Source organism: Streptopelia decaocto, assembly GCF_964273445.1.
Source record: "Streptopelia decaocto genome assembly, chromosome: 1".
In the NCBI taxonomy this organism is placed as follows: domain Eukaryota; kingdom Metazoa; phylum Chordata; class Aves; order Columbiformes; family Columbidae; genus Streptopelia; species Streptopelia decaocto.
This window is the reverse complement of record NC_138663.1, coordinates 194,567,484-194,579,515: the sequence shown is the minus strand read 5'-3', so window position 1 is coordinate 194,579,515 and position 12,032 is coordinate 194,567,484. Positions and strand designations below refer to the sequence as shown.

The 12,032-nt window shown below is 43.8% G+C and overlaps 1 protein-coding gene across 1 annotated transcript in view; it reads right to left on the bottom strand.

The window, feature by feature from the left end:
• Window positions 1–6,424: 6,424 nt before the first annotated feature.
• The window catches only part of EXPH5 (exophilin 5), a gene marked incomplete at its 3' end in the record, with an annotated part of 31,457 nt that continues 25,849 nt past the window's right edge, over window positions 6,425–12,032 (bottom strand). Inside the window, 2 exon segments of the mRNA XM_082057549.1 lie at window positions 6,425–6,570; window positions 6,573–11,753. Coding sequence (XP_081913675.1) covers window positions 6,425–6,570; window positions 6,573–11,753 — 5,327 coding nt within the window.

Here is a 12,032-nt window from a genome sequence, read left to right as displayed (position 1 = left end):
GGGTGAGGGATGACCCGCACAGCCCTTTTCTCGAGGTGTGCTGAACCCAGCGTTCTCATGTCCTCAGAGGTTTTCTTTCCCTTCTCTATGGGCGCTGTGCGGGCCAAACCGTGATTCTCCCCTAAGCAACAAGTTAACTGTGTTTTAGGATACAATTCAGCCGGCAGCTGAACAGCTGGTCTGGAACTTAAAGAGAAAAACAAACAAACAAACATATTTGTCTGAAGCTTATTAATTGTTACCACCTGTATCAGCTTGTGTACAGACAGAGATTGCCGTAACTGAAACAAACAAACACAAAACCAAACCCACCACCAAAAAAAAAGGCAAAAACCAACCACACCATAATTTAATATTCCTCCTCACTGTTTCTAGGATTTCCCACAGTATTTAAAGGGAAGGACAGAGTAAGGACCCTGTTCATGTGTGCTGACACCCAGCACCCCATTCCGCTGTCCCAGCACAGACCAGGCACGCACCCATGTTACAGAGCTGATGGTGCTACTAGGGCCAGTGGGCAAGATACAGCAAGTGGCCCTTGGCAGTGGTGTAATGTACGGTGATGAGGAAAGGGGGATCGTGGTATTCTTCTCTAGAAAATGTAACAACAAAGTAATTTCATCTCCCTTATGAGGAAAGGCTGAGGGAGCTGGGGCTCTTTAGCTTGGAGGAGACTGAGGGGTGACCTCATTAATGTTTACAGATATATAAAGGCTGAGTGTCACGAGGATGGAGCCAGGCTCTTCTCGGTGACAACCAATGATAGGACAAGGGGTAATGGGTTTGAACTGGAACACAAAAGGTTCCACTTAAATTTGAGAAGAAACTTCTTCTCAGTGAGGGTGACAGACACTGGAACAGGCTGCCCAGGGGGGTTGTGGAGTCTCCTACTCTGGAGACATTCAAAACCCGCCTGGACACCTTCCTGTGTAACCTCATCTGGGTGTTCCTGCTCCAGCAGGGGGATTGGACTAGATGATCTTTTGAGGTCCCTTCCAATCCCTGACATTCTGTGCTTCTGTGATTCTATGTAAAATGATGGAAAATGAATAAACGGAAAACCCCCAATTATTTGTCTCCTAAGGTGGTTGTATGATTTTTGTCAGAAGCACCTTTACTGCTATTAGGAGATATTTCGGAGTGTTGGTACATAGGGGGTGGGGCATTACAAGGATAATTAAATCAAGGTTCCATGCAAGCCTGGATTTTCACATGCAAAACAAGGCAAGCATGAATGAGCATTGCATGGTTTTGAATAACATGAACTTCAAGTCTCTGTGCATACAGACCATGAAAAACAGGTTCCCTGAAAGTGGAATTATCAAGTCTGGCTTCCTCCTTGCTTTTGTCTTCAGTCTCCTAAGCTCCCTCAGCTCAGATAACCACAGATCTCCACTGACATACCATGTGTGATACTCCCAACAGGCAAGAGAAAACATGTACAGTGTTAATCTGTGCTTCTTGGCCAGGTAGTACATCCGTGGCTGCTGCCCGCAGAGCAGGGATCAGTCAGGGTGGTTTCCTCTCCCTCTGCACCAGCTGGGAGCACATTTGGAGAAGAATGTGGCTGGGAGCAGCCAGTGTGGATTGACCAAGGGCCAAACATGCCAGGCCAACCCACTTGCCTTCGGGGGTGACTCTACGGATGAGGGGAGAGCAGGGAATGTAATTTACCTTGAATTTGGCAAAGACGACACTGTCTCCCACAACAGTCTGGATGGGGAACAACCAGATGGGTAAAAAAACATGAGGATGGTGGTTGGGCTTAGAGGGGGCTGGTTAATGGGCCTTCTCTGCCTGGTGTCTGGTAACAAAGGGAGCACTGCAGGGACCTGGCCTGGGATGAGGTGATGCAGAGCTCCATCATTGGGTTTGCAGGTGATGCCAAACAGAGGAACTAGTCAGTGTGCTTGAGGGCAGGGCTGCCACTCTGAAGGACCTGGACAGGGTGGAGGAATTGGCCATGAAATTCAACAAAAAGTCCTGAACTTGAATGCCAGGGAGCAGTGAGGGTGGGCTGCTCCCTGGAGAATGGGGCTGAGGAGCACAGCACCATGGCTGGCAGCAGGGCCTCTCCAGGGCAAACAGCACCTGGGGCAGCCGAGAGGCCACAGCAGCTTCTGGGGCCAGGCAGGGCTGAGGGCAGCCAGGGACATCAATCTGCAGATCAGGATCAGGCCCTGTGAGGGCAACCAGGGTCAGACACAGCTCTGGGATGGCTGTGGGGCCCTGGGGAGGTCAGCCTGCAGGCTTGGTGGGACCCATGGCCGGACAGGCAGAACTTTGGGGAGATGGAGACCAATGTCCTACAGCATCACCTGGGGCAGGGACTGATGGTTCCAGGCTGGGCTGAAATGGAGTCCTGGGCCATGGGCAGGGTGGCAGGGGAGCCCTGGAGGTGAGGGTCAGGGCCTACTGGTGCTTTTGGGGCCCTGTCCCTGGGAAGGAGCCACCCCTGCGCTGGGACTTGTTACCTGGAGCAGCTCTGAGAGAACATCGCTGGGGTACCTGGTGGGCAGTGAGGGGGACATGGACCATCAGCAAGTCCTGACAGCAATGATGGCCAATGGCAGCCTGGGCTGTATGAGCAGGGCCAGGGCCGGAGGTTGAAGAGAGTAGTTATTGCCCTCCACTCAGTACTTGTCCGACCACATCTAGATGCTGCATCCAATTTTGGGTTCCCCAGTAGAAGATATCAATAAACTTGATCAAATTCAGGGGAGGCCATTCACATGATGAGGGTGAGAACTGGCCCTGTGAGGCAAGGCTGGGAGAGCTGGGCTTGTTCAGCCTGGAGCAGAGATGGCTTCAGGGAGGGGATGGACCTTACAGAAGCCCTCAGTGCCCTTGGGGACATCACTGAAGAGGCAGAAGGATGAGAAACATCTGGCATAAGTTGAAAGAAGAAAGGCTCAGTCTGTAACGTGCTTCTCCCATGAGCACAGTCAGGCAAAGGCACAAGTTGACAGGCTGAGGACAGCCTCTGTCCTCAGAGATTTTCAAACCCCAACTGGATGAAGCCTTGAGCAGCCTGGCCTGACCTCAGAGCCAACCTGCTGAGAGCAGGAGCTTAGAGCAGAGACCTCCTGAGGTCCTTTCCAGGCTGAGCTATGCTGTGATGAAACCACAAGACTTCTCTCCCTTCTTTCAAATGTCATTGAGCTGTTAGAAAGGTCAAAGGTCACCTGGGGACACAAACAACCTAAAGGGTAGACAGAGATCTACCCAGAAGCACCACCTTAGCTCATAAACAATGTTTCCTTCTGAAACCAGGCTGAGGGACTGTGTCACCAAACTCGGGTACCACACATCCTGGCTGTAGTAATTAAGGTTGAGAGGTACTAGTGAGTCTCACACCCTGTCACCGGGCATGTGGCCGCCAGGCTCCGCTCAGGCAGTTCCAGCTGAAGTGATTCTCACGTGGAGCTCATCACCTTGTAAAACTACTCATCAAACACCACCCTTGGCCCCTACATGGAGTATCGGCTCCTCAAGGCAAGTCGTAAGCACACGGCTCTCTTAAGAGTTTAACCTGTCTACTGTAAAGGTACTACTGATGGAAGGCTCTGTGTCCAACACACTCATCAGCTGGTGGGGAAGGACAGGGCAGCACTATGCACATGGCACCAGGAGCCAGGAGCTGGTGTGACTGTCACTGCTGCCCACAGCTGCGCGATGGAGCCAGGCTCAGCACCCTGTTTTAAATCTGTGGCATAATTTGCGATCAGCACCTTGGCAACAATACTTATGATGCTGGATTTTATGAGATTTTTTTAAAAAAATTGAATATGGCATCCACAGTAAGTGAAAAACAAACACAGTACCAATACATCCTTTTTCATTTGAATGCAGAATTTATTTCTAACAAATAATTTTAAATATGAAAATCCTATAAATTATGAACATTTATAGAATATACTTTTACCAAAGAAAAAGCTTGGAAGAGCAGAGGTGTAAAATCTGGCTCTGATAAACTCAACAGAGTTGAACACTATTCAATGGGTATTTCTCCTTCTCTTTTCACCCAATTGACTGTTTTGCAGTATACCATTATTCAGTGTGAATATTAGTTTACAATCCTCAGTAGGCTGCAGTCTTCCACAACTGATTTATGACCAAAAGCAGTTTTACTTGTTTATATTAAATCAAGCCATCTGGTTTCCTGTACATACATAGCACAGCAAATGAAAAAAAATATGTCAACAAGCTGAGAACTTAATCCTGTTGAACAGGTAGAAAATATCTACAAATAAAAAATGTTCTAAACCATCCACTTCTAGTCAAGAAAAAACTGTATCACCATTTACTTCCCTTGTAAACGTTGATTTTATTCTTCTTTACCTTATGTAGGCTGGTATACCCCATTGTTTATTAACATATTTTGCAGAAATGTACAGCAGCAGCAATTCCTGATGATACTCAGCTGGTTTTATTGTCTTACTCTACAGAATCCTGTAGGTATAGAACCATTTACAGAAAAAATGTTATTTCTCCTTAGAATACCACATTTCACAAGATTGCAATTATAGAGTAGTCATTTCCTTCCAGCATTGCCTATGTCAGCATACGCTAGATCCTTCCAAAACAGGCATGTCCTAGAGATCAATTCTGGCTATAAATACATAGTTTATATTAGTCCTTCTATGTACAAAAAAAGACAAATTACCCCAGTATAAAGTAATAATACTTATATATTGGTACAGATTTGAACTACAGACCCACTTCTTTAACGAAGTTTACAGTATAAAAATATAAGGATACCAGCTACCCACTACAATATTTTAATCTTTTAGCTTCTTGAGGAGTGATAACAAGTCAGGGATACAAGCATTGCTTGTTTTGTGTAAAATATATTATTTTAAAATACCAGTACACTGTCCTTCCAGTTACAAAAATACACTTACATCCTACAGAAATTTTATTGAATTAAAAAATGTATCAAAAATAGGGATCATCATTTTAGGCCATATGTGAAATTAGAAATAAAGCAGATGTGTAATTATTTAAAAATACTATCTTCTGGTTCAGTGTCTCACTTCTGATCTTGCATAAAAAAGATCAAAGCTTAGTTAGAAATTTAATAGCCAGGGACAAGTTTTGGCTACTGAGTAACAACACTCCATTATTAGTGTGGCCAAAGAAGAGCCCCTGGAAAATGTTTATAGCCGTTCAGTTTGAAGGATAAAAAGTACAGTGGTGACAGCAGGAATGGTTGAAAAACAGCAAAAAGAGACGGTAATTTAGGAAAAGGCAAAGAGCATTTCTTACTGGTTTTATTTCCTTTGTATGTAAAAGCTGCCAGTCTGCAGGGCGCAATTGTGACACAGCCGAGCGGCCTCTCGGGCGCTGTGGGTGCTGCTCCCCAAAAGAACCCGCGGTGGCAGCAGGAGCCTCCCCGGGACCAGCCCGGCAGTATGGGGGACGTAACAAGTTGTGTTGGTTACACGTTACAACAACTTAGGATTCAACCTATGAGGTTTATACAGGAAATAAATAGGGTAAACCTTTTTACATTTTTGCACGGTTTGAAATGTTGAATTACTAATGCAAATTAACCTGTTCCTAAATCGAAGGCAGAAATCTGGCCATTCATCTCAACTGTAACCAAAGCTGTGCCGGTTATCAGTCTCCCATGTCTGAAGAGCAGATTTCCGTGCTCAGCTGTGTTTCTTAAGATCCTCAGGAATTTGGGGAGTTTTCCATTGCTGTGGCCTTTGCTGAGCTGTTGCCCATGCACCAGCAACACATCTGTATTGCACACTGCTCACGGATCTTGCAATGCTGAGGTGAAAACTCCTGGTGTGGAATCCGCGTCAGCTGCACGGCAGAACAAACGCCACTGGGGACGTTGCTGCTCTGCTTCCCAGGAACATAGAAAAAAACCATTCATAACAGAATATGCTGTAAAAAAGGAACAGCTTTCATTTTGTGGGGGTGTTTGCTGGGTGGGATGGATTGGCATATCATTCTTGATCTGGTAAATGGGGAAAACTGGAGAAACAGGAATTTATCAGCAAAGTAACCTCTTGGTTTTCTGTAAAATTTTGTAAGAAAATTTAGCTTAAGCTAGAATTAATCCATTCCAGCACTGTGTAGCTGGCAGAAGCCTAAGCCACTGCCTGCTGACTCAGAGGAAAGCCATCTCTGGAGCTGCACTGCCCGAAGCTCCACAGCTGTTTACCTTCCATTATTTTGGGAAGGGATTTTTTAACATTCTTTTTCCCTGCTGGGAGAAACAATAATGGTGAAGCCACATATTTAATACAGAAGTCAAATGCTCAGCTAACATGACATACTAACTTCTTTAAAACTAATGAAGTTGTACCAGTTTATAGCAGCACATGAACTGGCTCAAAGTATTTTACATGGTTTTGCCTGCCCAGAAACTACCAAGCTATCACGCCATCTTAGTACCACTGGCCCTTCATAGCTCTGATTCTTTATCTACCTCATCTAGGTAGTACTCATCATCGGTGGTGGTATCACTGTCAGAGTCCGAATAAGCTGCTGGGTCTTCCCCATAGATATCAGTCAGCTCTCGGGGCGATGAAGCAGCCGATGACATTTTGCTCCAGCAGAACTTGAGCTCAAAAGCTCAGGCCTGTGTATAGAAGGGGTCTCTCCATCTCTGAGACCACCAGGGTTATTAAGAAGACAAGGTCTCCATAATCGCCCTTCTGTGAGTGACCTCTTGATATTTTCCAGGAAAGCCAACTGTTGCTCTTTGCCAAATATACCAAATTCAACTGAAGGATACATAAAATTTCTAGTGTTGTAACATTTTTCATCATCCGATGCCCAGTTTTCATTTTCATCACAAGACAACAGCTCTGAGTAAGATTTAAATCTCTTCCCATGTATTCCATCTTTTGGTAGAATATTGCTCCCCAAGGCAAAGGTCTCATGGAAATCTTGAGCACAAATACCCTCAGAGAGGCGACGCTCACGCTGACTTTTGGCATGACTCTTGCACACATCATAGCTACACAAGTTGGCATTTTTTGGGCCAGGAGCCTGAGAGGTATTTTGACACAGACCAAGCACTCTCTGGGAAGTCAAGTTTTGCTCCGGACATAGGTCTGCCTGCAAGCAGCTATTTGCATACCTGTTTGAGTTTTTGTCTGTTAAAAGTGGCAAGGGAGCACTGCTGGCACGACTGCTAGCTTTGCTTTTCTCATCATCCAATGGGTCTGATGCAGTAACACTGGGAGAGATGGGCTGGCTTTTGCTTTCTAACCTGAGATCAGCTGTTTGGGAATTCTTATTTCTTGTGGTTATTGCTTTATCTGGAAAAAGGGTTGTAAGACTTGGCCTATTTTCCACTTTCGCTGTAGCTTTTTTTGGACCAATGGCTTCCTTGTGGGTGTATGAGCTTGTCAAAGACCTCCAGCTGATGTTATTAACAAGCAAAGAAGGATCATTCTGATTTTCAGTCTTCTTCTTCTCAGCTGGTGTGGGTCTTGGTATATTCTTATTGGCGTTCAGACTGTGATTCTGATTTTCATTGTCCAACTGCAGGAACGGCTGATGGGAATCCATTGAAATCAATGAGTTGAGGGACATGTCGACCTCTAAAGAAGTGGCACTTCCATTGTTCTGTGAAAAAATGTTACTTATGTGCGGTTTGGGGGGTAAATTTTTACTTGAAAATTTTCGACTTGTTTTGTAAACAGCTGCCAGTTTATTTTTAATTGAAGGTCTGTTTTTCCTTTTTTCCATATCTTTGACTTTGTCTTTTGTGCAGTCAGAGAGAAGCTTGTTCTCATCTTCCGCACCCTGCAGTATCTTCTGATCCTGTGTAACCCTGAGGACTTTATCTTTGCAGTTAATGTTCAGGCTGCCTTTGCTGTGCCCCTGTGATTCCTGCAAGCCACTATAATCTTTACCCATCTGAGTACTCTGCGAGTTTTGCTCTTCTTTAATTTTTGAATTCTTTAATTCATCTGTACCTGTGCCAACCACTTTGTCTAGCTCAAGTAATGGATCAGCACTGGAAGCTGTGCTTACCTCAGATGCTTTGTTCTGAGACTCTGAAAGCACTTTGCTACAAGAGTTTAAATCATTCGCATTTTTTCTAGAACTGTCAGCCCTTAATTGCAGTTCACTACACTTATTATACAGAGGGGTGGTCTGGTGCAGGAAATTTACTCCTTGTTTGACTTCAGTACTATCCCTGTACGTGTCTTCCGCAGGAGGAAGTGGCACGTCAGCAGGCGCTGTGCTACGGTTCCTTCCAAGGGAACTCCTCTCTCTCTGGTAGAGGAGGAAACTATTCAGATTTTTATTGGTGTTCACTTTAGGGGGCTGACAGCAGTTTTCAGAATTTCCCTTCTGCATAATATTTGTATTTGTTGAAGTAGAATACAAAGGATTCCCTGAACACCTGCCTGGCTTGGGAGGGGTTGATAAAGTGGACATGAGTGATGGGGCTGTTTGTGAAATTTCCTTTTTTTCTTTTAGACAATTTTCTGTATTTTGGCTGCTTGAAGCATAAGAAATGGCCTTGCCTGACTTAGCCACTGTTGCAGCAGATTGTAGACCATCAAATGAAGTTTCTTTTGCCACCACATCAGAAAACACATTTTCTGCTAATGAAAGATCTGCTGAACTATCTTTCCTGTTATGTACCACATTCATTGACTTTGAAAAACTTACTTTTTCAGAACTAGGAAGTAAGTGTGAATTCTCTTCTTCACTATCGACAGCAGTTCCTAAGTTCTGAGGTGTGACCGGAGCTAAAGACCCTCGGTCAGAAGAATACGAAGGCACCTCTTTTTCCAGAGTACTGGGGAAGAAAACATTTGCTAAGCTCACATGACCTTCGAATTTGTTGTTTCGTGTTCTTGGTGACTGAGCATTTTCTTTGGGACAAGGTAAATCTTCATCCTCTGGATTATCTCTAAAGAGGTTACAAAATGTTCTTGAATGCCTCCGTGGTAATGTGTAATAAATTGAAACTAGTTCATGATACTTGACATGATCTTCATCAACACAAACTGTAAATGTGCTTGTAGTTTTTAATTTCTGCAAAAAATTTACCCTTTCCTTACAATCTGAAAACGCAGAGGATTCTCTTCTGCCTAGATGTTTACATCTGTCTGTCAGTTCAACTGATGTACTACTACTTACTGAATCACTAGGACTTTTGGTTAAAGGACTGGGGTAATCTTTTTCTTTGTTACTTTTAGCAGCATTTACTGATGCTGATGTTAAAAAGGAATGTTCTGAGTCTAAACAAGACACATCTCTTTGATTAGAACAAAAGGCATAATCTCTGCAATCACATCTTGTTCTGCTTTCTCTAGGTAAAGAGATGGGCGTATCTGACATAATACTGCCAGCAATGCTAGCTGATTTTCTAGGCAAAGTGTAATAAAGAACAAGTGGGTCAGGAGATTTGAGGCTGTTTCTGCTCGGGGAGCCAGTAACGCTGCAGCTACTGCTATGTCTCAGCAAGCTGTCTTGCTTGTGAAGCCTTTCAATACAAGGTGAATTACTCCTTATTTTTCCACTTTCTTTTTCAAGACACAAATAACTTAAACTATGTTCAGAGGTTTTGGGGTCTCCATCGAAGCTATGCATATAAATATTTCCAGAATTTTCATTTTGTGGAGAACGAGTAGTGAACTGTCTATCACAGTCCTTAGTAACTAAAGTGCTTGTATTTTGCAGTGTTTTGTGTGAAATTGTTTTGGTAACACCTGTTCTGCTAATTTGAGCTGTTTTTCCATCTTCTTCTTGAGATTCAGTAACTCTGCAATTTACTGAAGAGCGAGTTAATGTTCCTAAACATTTAGAATTGTCTTTATGAGAAAGTGCTTGTGGAGAGCTTTGTGAGGAGCTAGATAAACGTTTAGGAGGACAGGACAACATGCCTCGACAGTTTGCTAGTTTTTCAGTGGATGGAGCAGAAGCAACATTCAGCAGTGACGACCGTCTCTTCAGAGTAGCTTGATTAATGGCTTCAACACTCCGATTATCCTGTTTGATGCTCTCTCTTTTTGTTGCATAATGCAGATTATGTTCCAACTCTTTCTGATTTGGAAGGAAAGGTTCTTTTCTGCTCTTTTCAGCTGGCAAAATACAGGGAGGCAGACTGAACACACTGTTGGGTGGGCAATCGTTTTCCTTCATGTGTACATTTCTTTTATCACCATTTGATGTATACATTTTTGCAGTATCTCCTCTGGCAGTGGCTTGGGTTTGTCTCTTTGACCTCATTGTGTTAAAGAGAGATGCATCTCTTTGCAGCATGGCAGAAGCAGGGCTGTTAGAGGGAAGACCCCGGGTGTTGACGTAGTTTGTATCTGTTTGTTGAGAAACTGACTGTAATGGCATGTCTTCATCTGGCAGCTTCATACCTTCAGCCTTTTCTAGCTGTGTACAGTCTGCCTCATTACTTCTTTGGATAACGCCGACTGAATTCCTGTTCAGTCCTATATGTTTTGTTTGGTTCTTCAAATTAGGAAAGACTGACTCATCACTTCTGAGACCAGATGGAGAAACTGAAGAGTTACAACTTAGCCAAGGTTGACAGTGCTCAGTGAATTCTGAAATATTTCTATTTGCACTTCTTGTTATTCTTTTGGTATTCGTATTTTCTGGAGAATACATGTGAAAATCGTTCTGCAGGTGCTGTGAACCAAACTTGGCATTCTTTCTATGTGCCCACTGCTGGTCATTTAAATTAGCCGTAATCACTTCAAAGCTGGCATCAGGGGAAATAAACGTTTTATCACTGTAGTACGGAGGAATATCAGCCCAGGAAGGATAGCTGTCTTTTTTTCCATAAAGGGAATTTTTTTGGTTTGCATACAACTTGCCATGAGAAGTATCTCTACAGCAGGCTCTAGAGAGATTATTTTCCGATTTGTATAATGGATAATTCTCCCAGTTATCAAAGGACAAAGGAGAAGTAGCTGTGTCAGGGCAACTAACTCTACTAAAGCAATTACTGCTTGAAATAGATCTTCTGTAGTGGTGTTTTGAGTGGTAACATGCGTATTTCTTGGTTTCTTGCAAAGAGTTAGCATATCTACTGTGGTCTGCAGCATGAAACTCCATCAGTGATTGGGTTCTAAATATCGTTTCTTGAGCTGCTGTTTGTCCAGGAGAGTCTGGTGTGTTGTTCCATACAATAGAAGACAGAGGAATTCTCTTTGGGTTTTGCCGACCAAACCTTGGTACAAAACCATTGTTGCTCTCCCTTGAAAATGGATCTTGTAAACTAGATGCCGATAGCTGGTCAGAAGATACTGATGATGGACATCTCCGAAGGGAACACACAGAGTAACTTCTGCCAGCTGTATCCCTGTTCATACAACCCTTGTGCCTAAACCCGCTGTTCTGTGTTATGGAAGGAGGATATAAGCTACCCTCTGACGACCGTCCGAAAGAAACGGAAGACAGCCTGCTGCTTAGCAGATGAGGATTTCCATCGACTGGCTCACCATACTTGTAATCTTCTGGAAAAGTTGTCTGGTGCCAGTTTAAAAATGCATTTTGTAACTTCCTCGGTCTGATGAAAATCTTGTGTTCATCTTTGGCTCTTATTGTTTTCAGTCCATCTGGGAAAAACGTGCTAGGCATGTCGCTCCAGTCATGTCTGTGTTGCCCCCTACTAGCGGTCTGCCTCTTTGAAGTAGGGAATGCGCTACTGTATTGCACATTTGATGCACTGCCAGAAGAAACTGTCCTTTCCAATGGGTCTTGGGCTTGTTCCTGGGCCAGCTGGTCATCCAGATCATTCAGAACTGCACAGGAGAAAAACAGATACCTGGTTTTGTTTTCTTTAACAATCATCTGACTATTTATGTTAAAGTTTCATGTACTACATTAATAATTAGAACTGGTTTTGAAAGGTGTCAGCTTCTCAGCATTCAAAACCCTTCCCAAACCACACATTCTTCCTCCACAGTTCCTTTCAGTGGTCACCCATTATGACTACAAGGAAAGAAATGCGCTGCACCATGACTGATCTTAAAACTGCTCTGTATGTAAATGTTAGTCTTTGTGCTACTTAAAAGAAAAAC